Here is a 21,923-nt window from a genome sequence, read left to right as displayed (position 1 = left end):
GCCAGGAGGGCTGACTGTGGAACATGGTACCGTATCTTCGATAGTATGCCTACAGTCTTGGAAATTTTCTTAGAAATTTGTTGTATATGTGTATGAAATTTGAGTCTATTATCAAGGTGGATTCCTAAGAATTTTCCCTCTGTTAGCTTTGTGATAGGTGATCTGTTTATCGTAATGTTAAGAGGTACATCTGTAGCTCTGTTACCAAACTGAATGAAGTAGGTTTTGTCAATGTTTAGTGTAAGTTTGTTAGTCCTCATCCAGGTAGATATTTTCTGTAATTCGGTGTTTACAGTATTGGCTAGCGTGACTGGGCTCGGGTGAGAGAAGGCGTATGTAGTGTCATCTGCAAAAAGTGTGGGTTTGAGTAATTGCGAAGCATTTGGTAGGTCATTTATGTATAGGAGAAAGAGAAGAGGGCCAAGGACACTTCCCTGTGGGACACCAACTGTAATTGGTTGAGCGGAAGAGCTTGCCCCATTTGCGTACACATATTGGCTTCTGTTGCTGAGGTATGACTTGAGGTAGTTGAGGGAGTGCCCTCTAATACCATAGTGTGACAATTTTACGTGGAGCAAGTCATGGTCAACTGTATCAAAAGCTTTACGTAAGTCAATGAAGATCCCCAGTGGGACTTCTTTTTTCTCTATTGCAGTGTATGTATGTTCTAGCATGTGTATAATAGCATCACTAGTATTTTTATTAGGCCTGAATCCAAATTGGCAGGGGGTTGAGAATGTTTTGGGAGATGAGGTAGGAGTAGATTCGTTTATGAATTAATTTTTCGAAGATTTTTGAGAGAGGGTGTAAATTGGATATTGGCCTATAGTTATTCAACTCGGTTTGGTCTCCTCCTTTATGGATCGGGGTGACCCTTGCTATTTTGAGAACTGTAGGGAAGGTGGAGGATTCAATGGATTTGTTAAAGAGTTTTCCAATGATTGGTGATAGTACTTGTGACACTTTTTTGTATATAAAGGGTGGTAAGGTATTTAAATCTCCTGCCTTGTTTTTTAGTGCGTTGATAATAAGGGAGACTTCGTATGGGTTAGTCGGAGCTAGGAACAGTGTGTTCGGGTAGTTGCCAGTGAGGTAGTCATTTGGTGGGGTATCTGAGCTTGGGATTTTATTGGCAAGGTTTTGTCCTATAGTGGTGAAGAAATCATTGAGTCTGTTTGCTGTTTCTGTTGGTGGGAGTTGGGGTTCATCTGATTTTGCTAATTTTATTTCGCTATTTCGTGATATCTTTTTTGTTCCCAGAATTTCTGATAGGGTCTTCCAGGTCTTTTTTATATCACCTCGTAAGTTGGATAATCTGTTATCATAATACAGTTTTTTTGCCCTTCTTATCAGGCTGGTTAGGATTGACGAGTAACGTTTTGTTTGGTCTCTGGTTATGTGACCCATTCTGTACTGTTTTTCATATCGGTGTTTTGTATTTATGGATTTGAGAATGCTGGGTGTTAGCCAGGGACTGTTCAGTCTCTTAGCTGTCATCTGTTTAGTTTTTTTAGGGCAGTGCTTGTTATAGAGGTATTGGGTCTTTTTTAGAAAATTATTAAAACATTCGTCAATATCTGTATAGATTTCTAGCTCAGTGTGCCAGTCAATGTTTGTTACTGCTGTTGTGAAGTTATTAATGGCTGCCTCATTGTGAAGTCTGAAGGTGACTTTAGTAGTGTCTTGGGGTATTTTACCAAGAGTTATTATGAGGAAAGTAGGGTAGTGGTCTGTGGTATTATCTGTAATTATGCCTGATTTTAAAGGGGATATGGTGTTGGTCCAGATGTGGTTAAGTAGGGAAACACTAGTCTCCGTAACTCTTGTAGGTTTTGTTACTGTTGGTAGCAACATGCAGTTACTCATTGTGTTTGTGAATTCAGTAACGTGTGGATCCTGGTCTTGCAGGAGATTTATATTGAAGTCACCTGAGAGTAGTAAGTGATCTTTGTTCATGCGTGCATCGGTTATCATACTTCCTAGGTTTTGACTAAATTGGCTAATGTTTGATTGTGGAACTCTGTAGATGTTTATCACTGTGAGAGGTTTTTGTAGGTATTTGGATTTGAATTTAGCTATTATATATTCCCCATGTTCATCCCTTGTGCAAGTATTAGTGATACATTCTAGTTGGTCTAAGTAGTATATAGCTGTGCCACCCCCTTGTTGGTCTGGCCTACAGTTGTGTATGGCTGTGTAACCAGGAATGGCATAGACATCTGTAGTATCAAGCTTTAGCCAGGTTTCAGCTAGTGTAATGATGGACATATTGGCATGCAAGGAATTTAGTAATGCTAGGAGGTCATCGTAATGCTTGCTTAAAGATCTGATATTGTAGTTAAAGATAGTTATGTTGTTGTTGGCTCTGAGAAGTGCCTTTGATTGTTCTGTGTAGTAATTACAGTAACTGTTTGAATCATTTAAGTCATTAAATGAGAGGTTGGTATCAGGATCAATGCTTGTAATCATAAGATTTGTAGTGAATCTATAGTTAGAATTAAGTATCAACAAAGTAAATATTCTAAAGCTAAAAAAATAGCACCTGAAATTTTTAACAAATGTAAAAATAATGAGCTAAGGTAGTTTTTTAAGCTAAAATAAAGGAGACAATATAAAAGGGACTAAAATAATTTGTGGTGAACAAATAAAGTGATGATCAAATAATGGAGCTTGGGAATATGATAGTAGGTAGTACTTTAAAGGTAATTCTTTAAAGTTAGAATTATAATATAAAATTATAATATAAAAGGGACTAATATAAGTTGTGGTGAACAATAAAGTGGTAATCAAATAATTGCACTAAGGTCTAATATAATGACTTTTGTGGAGTCTATGTTTTGAGCTAGAATGAGCTATAGTACAACTTGATTTAATCTAATAATATAACAATACAAATTAAAAATAGCACCAGTCTCTCACTAGTAATTGCAATATGGTCTAATATAATGAATTTGGTATTGACTATAGTACAACTGAGTTTAATCTAATAATATAAAAAAGGCACAAGACTCTCAATTGTAATTGCACTAAGGTGTTATATAAGTTGTTTACAAGAATTAGAGTATAACTAGATTTAAATTGACAAGATAAAATATACAAGTTAAGGTAGCAAAAGAATAAAAAAAGTAGAAAAAAAAAATATATATATATGAGGTAGTTGGTACTAGTTAGCAAAAGATAGTTAAGGGCCTTGAACAATAATATAATTGAAATATACACTAATTGCACACACAATATAGTCACTAAGATATGAAAACAATCTTAGAGTAGGAATTATAATATAAACTTATAATATAAAAATACAAATTGAAATGGTACTGCAATTGCACTAGAGTCTGGTATATGTTGTTGACAAGATCAAGATTATAACTAGATTTAAATTGACAAAATATAATTCACAATTAAAGTACCAAAAGAATAATAGTAAAAAATAACAAGGGTAATGTCTTGGTTATAATATGATAGTAAGATGGTAGACAGGTACACAGGTACAGAGGCACACAAGTGCACAGGTACACAGGTACAAAGGATAATATAAAGGTTGGAGTTGAATATACAAACTTGAAAATTTGGCAACAAAATGTTATGGGAAGTATAAAATAATGTTTAATGTACAAAAGTAAAATTGACTGGTAGTAAATATGGTGTTTAATAAAATTTTAGTAAGTAATAATGATTACAAAAAGTGAAAAAGTAATGTTTATTTCATTCAATATTGCACTGGTAGTTATACTAGAGGTTATATGGCAGTACAAGGTAATTAAGAGTACTCTAAGATAGTAAATGTGGTATTAAAACAGGTGAAGGTAATTAGACAAGTAATGGTTATTAAATGTCAAAAATGTTAAGAGTAAATTGAAATTATAGTAAAAATGATAATTATTAATTTTAGTAAGTAATATCAATTGATAGTATTTAAAAAAATGAGGTAGTAATATGGACAGAGAAAGTATCAATTCAGCTAATGTTTAAGCAAACAATAGTAAATAAGAAAATTACATAAGGTGACTTATGCTTACTAGTAAAATCACAAAATGAGGTAGTTGATTATTTAATTACTAAGAGATTGTACAATGAAATTTGAACAATAATGGAGCAAAACATACACTACACTACGTAGGCTTTTAGGTTGGACATTGTTTAGTTATTCTCTGTAAGATTAGTATCCCTGAGAAATCGTGATAGATCATTCTCGTTCGTTATTGTGTACAGTTGACCTACATTTGTTTTCCTAACAAGAATTTTCCCATCTCGTGTGAAGCATTGGTGTATTGTGTCATTATTCTCCCGCTTAAGTTTTCTGACTCTATACAGGAGGTTCTGACGTTTTTTGGTAAGACACTCGTTTATGTATACCTCTTTCTTTACTTTAATAGATGCAATAATTAAGTCTTTTTTTCTGTCATGTGAGTGGAATCTAAGCATAACACTTTTTCTACCATGGGATCCTAGTAACCTGGCTTCTTTTATTTCTGACTCTGGTACAATAACACGTGTTTGGTCCTTTATGATCTGCAGAGTAATTTCTTTACTGTTTGTTTGGTTCATATCACTGGGAAAAAGTGGACTGTTAACTATTACGGTGTCCGATAGTTTATCTTGTTCAGTTTTATCTTCTTGGAGAGCAAAGTAGTCACTGAACTGGTTATCTAAGTTGTTCTTCCATTCTTTTACTGCTTCTTCAACCTTTGTATTAAGAGATATTATTTGTTGGGTATGGCTATCTATGACTATTTGGATGGTCTTGTCACAGTTAGTCATTCCTGGTGTTGATAACTTTTGTTCAAGACTGAGGATTTTGTTTTCGAGTTGTCATCCTGGTGTCTTGTTTTGTTAGCGTCTCTCGAAGATTCATATTTTCAATAACTAAGTTGGAATACCTGAGAGACTACTTGGTAGGTTGAATCCGGGGAAGAGAGGGGAGGATGGGCTGGTGGCATCCATGTTTGTTGTCATGATTGTGACCAGCTCTACCTGGAGCTCATTACCTTTGTAAATTCTCATGATTAATGTGTTTATGATTCATTACCTTCGCAATTATTCATGAGTGTGACCAGCTCAACCTGGAGCTCATTACCTTTGTAACTTGGTCATGATTATGACCAGATCTAGTTCATTACCTTTGTAACTTGCTCAGCTATCAAAACTTTGGAGTCCAGTCCCTGGACCAATTATGTACCTCTGTAATCTTTTGACTACCGCCCACAGGATGGGTATGGGGTGCATAATAAACATATTAAACTAACTAACTTGTTATTGTTGTGGTGTCGCCTTGAGCGGTGGTGAGTGGGGTGGTTGCTGGGCCGGCGTCCTCCTGACTACACTTGTTGAATAGTTGATTTTTCGGTGTTTTCTTGCTGGCCTTGGTGCTGTTTCCTCTTAGATTGCGCCTCATAATACTACAGGAATTGTTGTAGTTAAGAAGAAGTTGTAGTTATACAAAGCTTAGGGTTACGTTGTTCGGCTGGCAGCGGGGTGTTGCTTTCGGTTTGTGGGCAGTCTTCCTTCGATCTCTATTATTTTCGATTTGTAGGTTTCACTGTTGGTAATCTTTGGTCATTCTGGGTGCTACGTTGGGTAGTGCAGTTTTGCTTGTAACTAGGTCATCATAGGAGCATTGGTAGCTCTGATAGTTGGAGAAAAGTACGGAGCTTGGAAGTCGCTGCTGCCGCTGCCGCTAACCCGCGGCCGTGGTCAGTTTTACGAGAATATTGTAAAATAAATTACAATATACCTTAACCGAAGTCTTAAACTGGGTTCGTCATCCCTGACTCGTTTTATCATACCAACTTCGTGGGTCAATTTAAAATCTTTGCAAATATCCCAAATCTGAGAATACTTTTAGTGTGGCTGGATGGCCCTTTCATTGCCATTTTACATAAAAAAAATGTCCAAAATTCCAGTATTGTTTTTTGTTCTCGTTTGTCCCTGAAGTGCTAGAACAGCCACAAATCTGATTTTTTCCTTATTTTCATAGCCTTGGTGGCCTGCCTGGAATTCAGTGCTTCCAGTATGGAAGATTGTGATTTTAATGGCGCACCGCCATCAATAGTGAAGAAGAGAGAGAAAGAACAAGCTTTCATTGGGGCAACGTTTCGCTCTGAGTAAAATTTTATTTAGTCATGACTTTTAATACAGTTATGTATATGTTCGAAACGTTGTTCCAGTAAAAATTTGTTCTGCAACGTTTTGTTGTCTTCACCGTGGCATCTTGTATTCACTCCTTCGTTTTAGTTCTGTCTTGGACGATGTCTCCAAATACAAGATTTTCTGAAGAACAAAAAGACACAATACCCTGATTGGAAAAATACGCAAATAACCCGCATATAGGAGAGAGAAAAGCTCACGACGACGTTTCGGTCCAACTTGGACCATTTACAAAGTCACATTGTGTGACTGTGCAGGTTGGTTGTGTATTGTTTCCTGGTCGCGTAGAGCCTCACACTTTATTACTCTGTTTAATTTACTTTTTGCAATAATTTCATTTTATGGCTGTTTTAGACATTATCTGCAAATATCTCATTTAAAAAAATAAGAATGGAACAACACTTCAGTAGGCCTAGTGGCCCCCACTAGGCAGGTCCTGCTCAAAACCACCCACTATATTCCACATATTTGTCCAACCTTTCCCCAACGCTACACAAGCATTTGCTTTAATGCCTCAGATACTAATCAAACTCAGCCCTTTTCACTCATCTCATCGGTTCTAACGGGTTACTGAATCCTCCTATAGGATAATTTCTATTTCTTCTTCCTTTATTTCCTGCTTCATCTCTTGTATTTCCTGTATTCTGGCCGCAGTTAAGTATAGCTTTCACTGGACCTGTTTGAGTCCTCTCTTCAGCTTGTTCGTTTCATTCTGTGTTTTATTTCGTGGTCTGTTTTGTACTGTTAGGGACATTCCGAGTCTCTCGTTTCACAGCCTCTGAGAGACCTCAGCTATTGGTACCGTATTTACATAAGAACATAAGAACATAAGAAAGGAGGAACACTGCAGGAGGCCTGTTGGCCCATACTAGGCAGGTCCTTTACCTGCCTAGGTGTTTTTTTACTTCAGTCTTACGGCTATCTGTGCATAAGATGTCTTGCATTCAGTTTGATACTTCAGAATGGCCTGTGTTACCAAACGCTCAAGCAGAACAAGCTTCTGTTTGGACAACCCCTAGCAGAGGAGGCACTGACAGCCCATAGCAGAGGCAGCATTGACAGCTAATAGCAGAGGCAATACTGACAGCCCCTAGCAGAGGCAGTGCTGAAAGTCCCTAGCAGAGGCAGTACTGGCAGCCCCTAGAAGACGCAGTACTGACAGTCCCTAGCAAAGGCAGTATTGACAGCTCCTAGCAGAAGCAGTACTGACAGACCTTTCATGAGTCAAGAGTCATTTTGACACAGTAAGTCAGGAGTCACTATGATACAGCAAGTCAGGAATCACTATGACTCAGTAAGTCAGGTAGATATACATTATCTTCACTCAGTGAGGCTTCAGTGAACCAGTGAGGCTTCAGTAAACCAGCGAGGCTTCAGTGAACCAGCGAAGATTAAGTGAATCATTGAGGCTTCAGTGAACCATCGAGGCTTCAGTGAATCAGCTGGGTTTCAGGGAAGCACCAGAGAGAACAAGACAGCGTTTCAGAAATTAGTTTCGCCTCAGATATGAATGAATGATGTCCTCCTTAGGGACAGTCCAACTCTATCTACTCGATACCTAATTATATATCTGGTCGACAAAGGTAGACAGCAACACTAGGAAGGAAATTTTTTTCCCAGAGGAAAGCGCTAAATCCACATGCGTCATACGGCACCTGGAAATTCGATATAAATGGCTGTAATCCTAGTAAATAGCAAGCGTCTCCAATTCCTTGGATCAAGAGCCCTTAACCGGATCGAGGTTACAGTACTCTGGGTAATGTTATGCAGGATACAGGAGACCGGTTATAGATTATTGTCGCCCTGTGGTCGCCTACACAGATTATCGTTAAGGTCTCCTGACCAGAGTATTGTTATCTACACAGACTATTGTTGTAGTCTCCTACACAGACTATTTTTGTAGTCTCCTACATAGACTATTGTTGTGGTCTCCTACACAGATTATCGTTATGGTCTCCTGACCAGAGTATTGTTGTTGTCTACATAGACTATTGCTGTGGTTTCCTACACAGACTATTGTTGTGATCTCCTACATAGACTATTGTCATGGTCTCACACACAAACTATTGTTGTGGTCTACACAGATTATTGTTGTAGTCTCCTACATAGACTATTGTTGTGGTCTCCTACATAGACTATTGATGTGGTCTCCTACACAGACTACTGCTGCGGTCTCCTACACAAACTATTGTTGTAGTCTCCTACACAGACTATTGTTGTGGTCTCCTACATAGACTATTGTCATGGTCTCTGACACAAACTATTGTTGTGGTCTACACAGACTATTATTGTGGTCTCCCACACAGACTATTGTTGTGGTCTCCTACACAGACTATTGTTGTGGTCTCCTACATAGACTATTGTCATGGTCTCCGACACAAACTATTGTTGGGGTTTACACAGACTATTATTGTGGTCTTATACACAGACTATTGTTATTACCAGCACAAATTATTTGGCCTCAACGCAGACTGTTTCTGTCCCTCACACAGACTATTTCCTTTGTTCACTACGGAAATTGTTTTGCCACATAAACGGACTATTTTTGTCCCTACACAGAATGATTTGTCCCCTAAACGCACTGTTCTGTCTCTTCGTAACTAATTTCCTCCCTACACATACTATTTTATCCCCTGCACAGACTACTTTCCTACCAACATAGACTATTTTGCCAATTACAAAACATTAGTTTGTCCACAAACACAGACTACTACGTCTGTGCTCCCTGAGCTGATTATTCGTCCAGACAAGAAGACGTAAATTTTATTGACAATGTAACGATATTCGTGGCAATTATTGAAATAATTTGGCAAACCTATTAAATAAATTCCTAAGTTAGCTCACCTGATATTTTAGTGGAAATAAATTTCCATGATTTTCGTTAAGCTGATTAATGGGGTTTAAAAACCTATCGACTACACGAGAGTCATTTTTTAGGCTGCGGTGTCACCTTTTCACGACTCGTCAAGAATATTTTAATTAATATAACTGGAATCAAAGTAAACTGTCAGTGTATATACACTGAGAGACATACACCTCTCAGAGTATATACACTGAGAGACATACACCTCTCAGAGTATATACACTGAGAGACATACCTCTCAGAGTATATACACTGAGAGACATACACCTCTCAGAGTATATACACTGAGAGACATACACCTCTCAGAGTATATACACTGAGAGACATACATCTCTCAGAGTATATATACACTGAGAGACATACACCTCTCAGAGTATATACACTGAGAGACACACCTCTCAGAGTATATACACTGAGAGACATACATCTCTCAGAGTATATACACTGAGAGACATACACCTCTCAGAGTATATACACTGAGAGACACACCTCTCAGAGTATATACACTGAGAGACATACACCTCTCAGAGTATATACACTGAGAGACATACACCTCTCAGAGTATATACACTGAGAGACATACACCTCTCAGAGTATATACACAGAGAGACACACCTCTCAGAGTATATACACTGAGAGACATACACCTCTCACAGTGTATACACTGAGAGACATACACTTCTCAGTGTATACACTGAGAGACATACACTTCTCAGTGTATATACACTGAGAGACATACACTTCTCAGTGTATATACACTGAGAGACATACACTTCTCAGTGTATATACACTGAGAGACATACACTTCTCAGTGTATATACACTGAGAGACATACACTTCTCAGTGTATATACACTGAGAGACATACACTTCTCAGTGTATATACACTAAGAGACATACACCTTTCAGTGTATATACAGTGAGAGACATACACCTCTCAGTGTATATACACTAAGAGACATACACCTTTCAGTGTATATACACTGAGAGACATACACCTCTCAGTGTATACTTGTTCTCTTAGCAATTAATAAAGAGAGGAAATAAAAAGTTTTATTATTATTATTTTTAAACTTTATTAGCAACTTGTACAAATATATTGATATAAAAAATTTAAGCATTTTCACTCGTATAATTTTATACAGTTGTATGACTGAATAAAAACATACAATAACTATACAATATGTACATAATAATACAGTATGTACACTGACATTCAATAACCCGTAAGTCATTATGAAGTAAGACGAGGCTCTCCGAGCCTAGTCTTAGCATTACGAGGCTCCCCGAGCCTAGTCTTAGCATTACGAGGCTCCCCGAGCCTAGTCTTAGCATTACGAGGCTCCCCGAGCCTAGTCTTAACATTACGAGGCTCCCCGAGCCTAGTCTTAGCATTACGAGGCTCCCCGAGCCTTCTCTTAACATTACGAGGTTTCAATACTATTCTGATGAAGAACTTGGCTCTGTGAGTGGTGAGTTTGACGTATACTAGAGCATCCTGGCAGACGTGCGTCTGACGTATACTAGAGCATCCTGGCAGACGTGCGTCTGACGTATACTAGAGCATCCTGGCAGACGTGCGTCTGACGTATACTAGAGCATCCTGGCAGACGTGCGTCTGACGTATACTAGAGCATCCTGGCAGACGTGCGTCTGACGTATACTAGAGCATCCTGGCAGACGTGAGGCTGACGTATACTAGAGCATCCTGGCAGACGTGCGTCTGACGTATACTAGAGCATCCTGGCAGACGTGAGGCTGACGTATACTAGAGCATCCTGGCAGACGTGCGTCTGACGTATACTAGAGCATCCTGGCAGACGTGCGTCTGACGTATACTAGAGCATCCTGGCAGACGTGCGTCTGACGTACCCTAGAGCATCCTGGCAGACGTGCGTCTGACGTACCCTAGAGCATCCTGACAGACGTGCTTCTGACGTACCCTAGAGCATCCTGACAGACGTGCTTCTGACGTACCGTATGTACCATCAGTTCCATAAAGCCACACGAGTTTAGCGCTGCACAAAAAATAATAATAATACAAAAAATGGAAGCTGCAGTGAATAAGTTTCCATTTTTTTTTTATTTGCCAACACTAAAAATATATATTAAAAATTAGAATTATTAAACATTTTTCAGCAGCACACAAAATAAAATAAAATGAAAAAAGAAATGTATATATATATATATATATATATATATATATATATATACATATATATATATATATATATATATATATATATATATATATATATATATACATATACATATATATATATATATATATATATATATATATATATATATATATATATATATATATATATATATATATATATATATATATATATATATAAATGGGGTCCACCTCTGGTGTAAATTGTGGGACCCATAGCCTCGGAGAAGTGGATAAAAAGGCTTCAAGGAAGAATATTTGGATTTCTTATATATATATATATATATATATATATATATATATATATATATATATATATATATATATATATATATATATATATAAATTTGCTTCCCTTCTTGAGATCTGTAGACCTTCTGGTGCTGACTTGAGATTGAGATTTCGGAAACGGAGAATCGAGCCTATACAACTCCCTGTGATTAGTGGCCCTCCTTTACCTCCACATGGGTTTTGCACTTCATTGTGAATGATAGGAAGTCGTCTGGAAATTTATGCACTAAATACAGCGCTAAACCCGGAGGCATCATGCACCACCTGGAGAATGGTAGGTGTTTAGGGCTGGTCCAGTGAAGGTAGGAACAATTCCTTGAGTCAAGACGAACGACCTCTCGCCTGTGGTATGAAAGATCTCTCGTATGATGGACGACCTCTTCCTTGTGGTATAAACGATCCCTCGAGTGATGAACGACCTCTCCTTTGTGGTATGAACGACTTCTCGTGTGATGGATGACCTCGTGTGAAGAACGACCTCTCCCTTGTGGTATGAATGACTCCTTATGTGATGAACGACCTCCATGTGATGGACGACCTCTCCCTTGTGGTGTGAACCACCTCTCGTGTGATAACTTCCCACCCTTTGGTGGACGATCCCTCGTGTAATGAACGACCTCTTATCGTGGTATGAACGACCCAACGTATAATGAACGACCTTCTATCGTGGTATGATCGACCCATCGTGTAATGAACGACCTCTTATCGTGGTATGAACGACCCCTGATGTAATGAACGACCTCTGTGTCGTGCGAGGTCCATCAGCCACACACTTCAGTGAAGACGTGTCTTAAGTTTATCTCCCTCAGTCCACCCAGGCAGGACCTCACTGCTGACTTCACTGATGCTGGAACTAATTGCTGACTCTACTGATGGAGGAATTAACTGCATACTGACTTCATTGGTTGGTTGAACTCCCAGGCTGCTGACTCTGATCTTGACAGGCTCCGCTGCTGACTTCAGTTGCTTACTGAAATGGAAAAGCAAGTATATCGCATGCTAACAAAAGTGACAGGTGGTGTGTGTGTGTGTGTGTGTGTGTGTGTGTGTGTGTGTGTGTGTGTGTGTGTGTGTGTGTGTGTGTGTGTGTGTGTGTGTGTGTTTGACCTCTTAACGTATGGGGGACTCATTTTCGTTATCTGTCCCTTTTAACTGTTGCTATGTGTTGTGATGCGTATTTAACTACCGTTAACTGTTGTTGCGCAATATTTAAACGTTATTACCCGTTGAAGATTTGTTAAATGAATAGATATTCGTGTTTTGGAGGAACCAAAATAAATCAGTGTAAATCGTAAACGATTTAGCAATGTAAATCGTAAACGATTTACATTTTTTCTTAGCACTGTTTACATTGCATTGTTCTGTGTATCTATGTACGCATTACGTCACATTTAGAAAATAAAGGAGTAAACCCGTGTGGGTCAGCGTAACAGCTGGCAAACGCTCGGTCCTGCCGGCTGGTAAACAGAGGATCCGTTTACCAGCCCATACGGGTCTAGGTCTTCAAAAGGAAATAAAAAAATATGCGAAAACTGGAACGAGAGTATATTGTTTACCTGTGTCTATGTTGTGGAGGCTGTAGTCGACCTCCAGTCACACTCGACCCCGTAGTCGACCTCCAGTCACACTCGACCCCGTAGTCGACCTCTAGTCACACTCGATCTTGTAGTCGACTTCCAGTCACACTGGACCTTGTAGTCTACCTCCAGTAAAACACTTGATCATGTAGTCGACCTTTAGTAAAACACTCGACTCTGTAGTCGACCTTCAGTAAAACACTCGACCCTGTGTTAAACCTACTGTTACACTCTTCCCCGTAGTCTACCTCCAGTAAAACACTTGACCTTGTAGTCGACCTCCAGTCACGCTCGACCCTGTAGTCGACATTTAGTAAAACACTCGAACTTGTAGTCAACCTCAAGTAAAATACTCGACCCTGTAGTTGACCTACTCTCACACTCGACCCTGTAGTCGATCTCCGGTAAAACACTCGGCCCTGTAGTCGACCTCCGGTAAAACACTCGATCCTGTAACCGGCCCTCAGTAAAACACGTGACCCTGTAGTCGACCTCCAGTCAAGCACTCGACTCTGTAGTCGACCTCTTGTCACCCTCGACCCTGTAGTCGACCTCAAGTAAAATACTCGATCCTGTAGCTGACTTACTGTCACACTCAACCCTGTAGTCGACCTCCATTCAAACACTCGACCCTGTAGGTGTCCTCCAGTAGAACAGTCGATCAAGCCTGTGGTCGACCTCCTGTTATACTCGACCCTGTAATCGACCTATAGTTAAATACTCGACCCTGTAATCGACCTATAGTTCTATAGTCAACCTCCAACCACACTCGACCCTATAGTCAACCTTCAATCACTCTCGACCCTGTAGTAGACCTCCAGTCACACTCAACCCTGTAGCCGACCTCAAGCTTTCTCACTCTGGATCCCGTAGTCCACCTCTAAATTCTCTCACAAGACCCAGTAGTCGACCTCCAAGTTCTCTCTCACAAGACCCAGTAGTCGACCTCCAAGTTCTCTCTCACAAGACCCAGTAGTCGACCTCCAAGTTCTCTCCCTCACAAGACCCAGTATTCGACCTCCAAGTTCTCTCTCACAAGACCCAGTAGTCGACCTCCAAGTTCTCTTTCACAAGACCCAGTAGTCGACCTCTAGGTTCTCTCTCTCAAGACCCAGTAGTCGACCTCTAGGTTCTCTCTCACAAGACCCAGTAGTCGACCTCTAGGTAATCTCTCACAAGACCCAGTAGTCGACCTCTAGGTTCTCTCTCACAAGACCCAGTAGGTGACCTCCAAGTTCTCTTTAACAAGACTCAGTAGTCGACCTCCAAGTTCTCTTTCACAAGACCCAGTAGTCGACCTCCAATTTATCTTGGACATGACCCTGTATCGACCTTTATTTCTTAATACAAGACGCTGTATTCGACCTCCAAGTTTTCTCGCAATAGTCCCTACAGTCGACCTCCAGTTTCTTGCACAGGTTTCCATAGTTGACATCTAAGTTTTCTTTTGCTAGACCCAGTAATCGACCTCCAAGCTCTCTGTCTCTCAAAAACTGTCCTGGAGATTGATGTGACTTGGAGGTTCTCACGATAACTTGTACTTGGCTTGAAGGTTCTCACTCAGTGTGACCTCCAGCTTCACTGGAGGTTCTCACGATGACCTCTAGTCAGCCTGGACGATTTTCGTTAAAACTCTTGTAATTAGCTTGTAACCTCCCTGTTACGGCTCCCTGTTACAGGTCCCTGTTACAGTTCCTTGTTACAGCTCCCTGTTACAGGTCCTTGTTACAGCTCCCTGATATAGCTCCCTGTTACAGGGAGCTATAACAATATTCTGAGTTCCGACTGGTGTCTTCTTCCTCGTCTTCCTGTTACAGCAATATTCCTTATCGTTGTCGTCAAAGTATTACCAGCTTGAGTTATGGGGAATCCCACGATGATCGACCTATTAGAATTACAATGAATTAGAATATTCTCAAGACTGGCAGAGACGATATGTTAAGTTACAGAAATGTTAAAATAAACTTTTATGTCATGAGATGTAAATTCTATATGGCTGGAGAAAGTTACAAGGCACTTACTGCTTGTGTGGAAGTGATCTGATAGCACTTGTCACTATTTAACATATTACGAAAGGAGTTTTATCATTTTTATTTTAAGAGTTGCAACAGGAAAATCACCAACAGGAAAGCTTACCATTACCAACTTTTAACTCCACCAACCTTTCTCATCTCTTACTCTCTCCTTATTAACCCCCCTCCCTCTCTCTTACTCTCACCTTATTAACCCCTTCCCTCTCTCTTACTCTCACCTTATTAGCCCCCCTCCCTCTCTCTTACTCTCACCTTATTAACCCCCTCACTCTCTCTTACTCTCACCTTATTAACCCCCTCCCTCCTTACTCTCTCTTCTCTCTTACTCTTACCTTAAGCCTCACTCTCTCTTACTCTTACCTTATTAACCCCCTCCCTCTCTCTTACTCTTACCTTATCAGCCCCCTCCCTCTCTCTTACTCTCACCTTATTAACCTCCTCCCTCTCTCTTACTCTTACCTTATTAGCCCCCTCCCTCTCTCTTACTCTCGCCTTAATAACCCCCTCCCTCGCTCTTACTCGAACCTTAATAACCCCCTCCCTCGCTCTTACTCTCACCTTAATAACCCCCTCCCTCTCTCTTACTCTCACCTTAATAACCCCCTCCCTCTCTCTTACTCTCACCTTAATAACCCCCCTCCCTCTCTCTCTTATTCTCACCTTATTAACCCCCTCCCTCTCTCTTACTTTTACTTCACCAACCTCTCCCTCTCACCTTACCAACCTCTCAATCTGACCTCACCAACACCTCACCTGAGCTGTGTGTTGTGAGGGCAGGTGGCCTGGTGTGGTGCAGGGTCTGGCTAAGACCCTCCCCCAGGTGTCCCGCCTCACACCTGGGGGAGATGGTGATGGTGGTGGTGGTGACACCCACCATGACGACCCTCAGCATCACGGGGGAAAAGAAACAAGTTAGTACAAACAAAAATATGTTTTAAATCGTAGTTTGTCGTCCCAGCACACACGATGACAGCATTAAAAAATGACGTTGAATAATTCAATCGTTCGCCTAACTTCTTAGACCTAATAAATAAACCTGATAAACAATACACAAATAACCCGCACATAAAAGAGAGAAGCTTACGACGACGTTTTGGTCCGACTTAGACCAGTGTGACTTTGTAAATGATCCAAGTCGGACCGAAACGTCATCGTAAGCTTCTCTCTTTTATGTTCGGGTTATTTGTGTATCGTTCCAGTCACGGTATTGTGCCTTATTATGTTATTTAATAAAAAATAGGGCCACAGAACAGTGGTTGGAGCAAGTTATAACTCGCCTTCATGAGAAACTTTGCAAAAGAAACCATCAGCGGGAAGACGTTTCAATCCCTGGGAATCTTTAAAATGATTTGATGAAGATCTTAACATGTCGATACGTCGTCTGTAGTGCCTTTTATAAACTACTGTGGCAGCAGTACGCTATTTTCTGTCACCTCTCCTTCAAATTAGAAGTGTAAACGAGACAATATTTCGATCCGTTCTGGATGATTATCATGTAAAAAGCCAGAAAGTTAAGCTCGATCGCTAGGGCAGTCAGTTCGTACGCTGAGATCCGGAGTTGGAATCCCTGGTACGGCTGGAAAATATTAGGACGTGTTTGCATAAGACACCTGCTATCCATGTTAACTCATCAGTGTGTTAGGTAAGACACATATGCAACAGTTAGGTATCTTTATTATGAAACGTTTCGCCTACACAGTAGGCTTCTTCAGTCAAGTACAGAAAAGTTGATAGAAGCAGAAGATACTTGAAGACGAAGATACCTAACTGTTGCATATGTGTCTTACCTAACAACCTGTCGGTATTTTATACCATTTTAATGTTTAACTCATCAGTATAAAATGGGTACCTGGGTGTTGTTAGGTAAGACACATATGCAACAGTTAGACAACTTTATTCCGAAACGTTTCGCCTACACAGTAGGCTTCTTCAGTCGAATACAGAAAGTAGGCAGGAACAGTAGAGATGTGAAGACGATGTAATCAGTCCATCACCCTTAAAGTCGTAGAATTTGAGGTTGTCAGTCCCTCAGCCTGGAGAAGTTCAGTTCCAAAGTCAGGTGTTAGTCGCCGCCTGGTGTGGGTCGCATCACGGGACTAAATTGATCCAATTTGCCCAAAATGCTCTGTATGAGAAGGGGCTTTCTATATACCTTTCATATACCTTTGAAGAGTTTCGAGAGTTTCGCTACTCTCGGAGCCCGGCCATGGGCCAGGCTCGTCTGGTGCTTGCCTGGTCAACCAAGCTGTTGCTGCTGGAGGCCTGCTGAAACCACATATCTATCACAGCCTGGTTGATCTGGCACCTACCTGGAGTCTACCTGGAGGGCATTCCGGGGATCAACGCCCCCGTGGCCCGGTCCACGACCAGGCCTCCTGGTGGATCAGGGCCTGATCAACGAGGCTGTTACTGCTGGCCGCACGCAATCCAACGTACGAACCACAGCCCGGCTGATCCGGCACCGACTTTAGGTATCTGTCCAGCTCCCTCTTGAAGACAACCAGGGGTCTTCCCGTAATGCCCCTTATTGCTGGTGGGAAGATATTTGCTGGCGAAGATACTTGTCCAGTTTCTTCTTGAAGGCTTCTACACTTGTTCCAGCCGTGTTTCTGATATCTTCTGGTAAGATGTTGAATAATCTGGGACCCCGGATGTTGATACAGTGTTCTCTTATTGTCCCCACCGCACTCCTGCTCCTCACTGGGTTTATTTTACACTCCCTCCCATATCTCTCACTTCAGTATGTTATGGAAGTGTGCAGATTTGGGACCAGGACCTCGAGTACTTTCCAGGTATAATTTATCATAAGAACATAAGAACATAAGAAAGAAGGAACACTGCAACAGGCCTAATGACCCATGCGGAGTAGGTCCATTCCCCCCCCCCGGATTAGTCCAATGACCCACCCTTCCCGGGTTAGCCCAATGACCCACCCAGTCTGGTCACCTCCACTCAAGGAAGATGGAAGTAAATGGTATAAAATACCGACACAATGGAAATATAAACACATATGCAGTATAATGTTATCCTTTATTGACAACGTTTCGCCCACACAGTGGGCTTTTTCAAGTCACAAACAGATCTACCGGGGGTGGAAGGTACGCGAGTATTTATAGTCAGGTTCAGAATGTTGAGGTCAGGTGGAGAATGCTGCATCTGATGATGTACCGAGTGGGGTTATAGTGTCTAAAATCTTGGGTAGCTTGGAAGGGAGATTGGGTAAGTTTGTGAGCAGACCTTCTGCAGTGTTCTTCCATTCCTATGTTCTTATGTGGGATAGCGATGGAGAAAATACTCGCGTACCTTCCACCCCAGGTAGTTCTTTGAACCATTCATCTACAGATCTGTTTGTGACTTGAAAAAGCCCACTGTGTGGGCGAAACGTTGTCAATAAAGGATCACATTATACTGCATATGTGATTATATTTCCACTCAAGGAAGGAGCACGGCACCAGACCCAGCAGCACAAGCTAGTCAGGTCCAACTCACACCCACCCACACCCACTCATGTATTTATCTAACCTATTTTTAAAACTACACAACGTTTTAGCCTCAATAACTGTACTCGGGAGTTTGTTCCACTCATCCACGACTCTATTACCAAACCAGTGCTTTCCTATATCCTTCCTGAATCTGATTTTTTCCAACTTGAAATCATTGCTGCGAGTCCTGTCTTGGCTGGAAATTTTCAGCACGATATTTACATCCCCTTTATTTATTCCTGTTTTCCATTTATACACCTCGATCATATCCCCCCTAATTCTACGCCTTTCGAAAGAGTGCAGATTCAGGGCCCTCTTCATATGGAAGATTTCTGATACATAGGATCATCTTTGTCATCCCCCTCTATACGTTTTCCAGAGCATTTATGTCCATTCTGTTGTTAGGTAAGACACATATGCAACAGTTAGGTATCTTTATTTCAAACGTTTCGCCTACACAGTAGGCTTCTTCAGTCGAGTGCAGAAAAGTTGATAGAAGCAGAAGAGACTTGAAGACGATGTAATCAGTCCATCACCCTTAAAGTTTTGAGGTGGTCAGTCCCTCAGACTGGAGAAGAGCATTGTTCCATAGTCTGAAACAATATGGAGTTGAAGTATGTATGTATAATGTTCGCCAAGACCATAGTCCTGGCACGGGTCCCAATCTTGCGATGACCCATCTCTGGCTCCCGATGGAGAAAGGTTTCCACAATGATGCGACGCATGCCGCTCAAGCGCCCCTCTGGTCAGTTCAACTGGTGCATCTCATAAGCGACACCATATGTAACTATGGACACTAGCGAGGAGGAGGAGGATATGTCATTATTACAGGTAACAGCTTGTCTGGTTCGTTGACCCCTTGGTACACTAGTGTGGCCGCAGTCATCTCTGGGTCCTCTTCGGGAGGGAATATCACCCCTAGTTGCCTGCGGAGTGTCTCAGTAGCTTCGCACTCTAGAAGATAGTGTGCTAGGGGCCGATGGACAACGTGCTGACAGCACTGGCACATCTCCTCCTCAGCCTTGTCTACCATCATCTTGTGGGAGTTGAAGTGACAGGATGGAGCCTTATATAGCGCCAGGAGGTGAGACGTAGGTCACTAGTAGAACGCAGATGTTGTTAGGTCAGGTCCCTCTCAAATCCAGCCGTTCTCACTAGTAGAGGTTGTCGAAGTTGATTTCAGGTCTGCACCAAGATATCCATTCTGTAATACGGTGACCAGAACTGAGCAGTATAGTCTAAATGAGGCCTAACCAAGGATATATAGAGTTGAAGAACAACCTGAGGACTTCTATTATTTATACTTCTAGATATGAAGCCAAGAATTCTGTTAGCTTTATTGCGAACATTAATGCACTGTTGTCTTGGTTTTAGATTACTGCTAACCAGAACTCCCAAATCCTTTTCGCAATCAGGAGTATTAAGATCTACATTATTTAGTTTATATGTGGCATGGTTATTTAACTGTCCAACATTTAGAACTTTGCATTTGTCTATATTAAACTGCATCTGCCACTTCTCCGATCATTGAGTACATGTTCAAGATTTGAAGGAGCTCCCAGTAATTTAAGTGCTTTACTGGCTCAATGTGAGCCGTAAACGATCTCTGTATTTGTTCCAGCTCTGATATTTATCCTGCTTATAACAGGGCCGTCAGTACTGAGCAATATTCTAAATGAAGAGGCACTAGCGATTTGAAGTGTCACCATCGGCATTATTTCCCTTGTTTTGAAAGTTCTCAATACTCACCCCGTCATCTTCCTGGCTGTCGTGATCTTTGTCTTGTTATGGTCATTAAAAGAAAGGTCTGCTGACATAATTATTCCCAGGTCTTTTACGTGTTCCTTTCGTTCTATTTGGTGACCTTCTTGAGTTTTGCATATAGTGTTCCTTTTGAGTTCTTCATTCTTTTCATACCTAAGCAGCTGGAACTTATCACCATTGAAAGTCATGTTGTTCTCCACTGCCCACTGGAAAACCCTGTTTATGTCTTCCTGGAATTTTTCAGTGTCCTCTACCGTACTGACTTTCATGCTTATTTTAGTGTCATCTGCAAATGATGATACCAAAGTGTGACGAGTGTTTTTATCTATGTCTGCTATGAGGATGAGAAACAGCAGAGGTGCCAGGACAGTGCCTTGGGGCACTGAGCTTTTGACCTCGCTGATGCTGGATCTTGCTCTGCCCGCTAGTACTTTTTGTGTTCTGTGTGTTAGGAACCCGAAAATTCATCTTCCTACCTTCCCCATAGCCCTCATTTTGTGCGCTATCACTCCATAATCACATTTGTCAAACGCTTTTGCAAAATCTGTGTAAATCACATCTGCGTTCAGGTCGTCTTCCAAGGCCTCCGTAATTCTGTCATAATGGTTCAGCAGCTGTGACAGACATGATCGTCCTGCTCTAAAACCATGCTGGCTCGGGTTATGCTGGTTGTGCTGCTCCATGAAATTTGTAATCTGCCGTCTCATCACTCTTTAGAATAGTAGTATGTCATTGATGTCTGCTAGGCCAGTGTACCTTGTACATGTACTTGTGGAAATAATAAAAATAATAATGATAATAATAATAATAATAATAATAATAATAATAATAATAATAATAATAATAATTATTATTATTATTATTATTATTATTATTATTATTATTATTATTATTATTATTATTATTATTATTATTATTATTATTATTATTATTATTAGGCTTCTTCAATCCGATACAGAGAATAACGGTGAAAGGTCAGGGAAAGAATGAGTTAATCAGTCCCTGAACCTTGGAAACGATGTGTTCGGCCCATTAATCTTGAGAAAAGTGTGCTTGAAAAGGCACGAATCAACGAAAAGCCTGTTTTAAGATTCATACTAGCAATGTTGCATACCAGAACTGACCGGTGTTAAGATTCATACTAGCAACGTTGCATACCAGAACTGACCGGTGCTAAGATTCATACTAGCAATGTTGCATACCAGAACTGACCGGTGTTAAGATTCATACTAGCAATGTTGCATACCAGAACTGAACGGTGCTAAGATTCATACTAGCAACGTTGCATACCAGAACTGACCGGTGTTAAGATTCATACTAGCAATGTTGCATACCAGAACTGACGCAACAAGACGGTAAGCATAGTCTCCTAAAATGCTGTGTGGACGCCTACGTCAAAGAAGGAACACTTGTCCATCTGCCAGGTGATGCACACCAAAACAACGCGGGATCTATACCAGCATGCGACTATCCTTATTTGTTTACCCTTCCTCCTGCACAGGTCGAGGCTGTTGGTAGTGACAGCACTTTGAACACTTATTTTAGTTTTCAGATCTGTCAATAAAACAACATCCGTTCCACCGGTACA

General features: G+C 40.8%; 1 protein-coding gene across 1 annotated transcript in view; it reads right to left on the bottom strand.

Annotated features, from left to right (window-relative positions):
• Positions 1 to 11,544: 11,544 nt before the first annotated feature.
• The window catches only part of LOC128700794 (nephrin-like), a 127,390-nt gene continuing 117,011 nt past the window's right edge, over positions 11,545 to 21,923 (bottom strand). The window contains exons 13-15 of the mRNA XM_053794252.2: positions 15,843 to 15,973; positions 13,036 to 14,941; positions 11,545 to 12,449 (exon numbers count right to left, since the gene is read on the bottom strand). Coding sequence (XP_053650227.2) covers positions 15,920 to 15,973 — 54 coding nt within the window. The 3' untranslated portion in view covers positions 11,545 to 12,449; positions 13,036 to 14,941; positions 15,843 to 15,919. The remainder of the gene's footprint in view (positions 12,450 to 13,035; positions 14,942 to 15,842; positions 15,974 to 21,923) is intronic.

The sequence above is a fragment of the Cherax quadricarinatus genome, chromosome 56, assembly GCF_038502225.1.
Source record: "Cherax quadricarinatus isolate ZL_2023a chromosome 56, ASM3850222v1, whole genome shotgun sequence".
In the NCBI taxonomy this organism is placed as follows: domain Eukaryota; kingdom Metazoa; phylum Arthropoda; class Malacostraca; order Decapoda; family Parastacidae; genus Cherax; species Cherax quadricarinatus.
The sequence above is the reverse complement of the archived record's forward strand: the minus strand, read 5'-3'. Positions and strand labels throughout refer to the sequence as shown.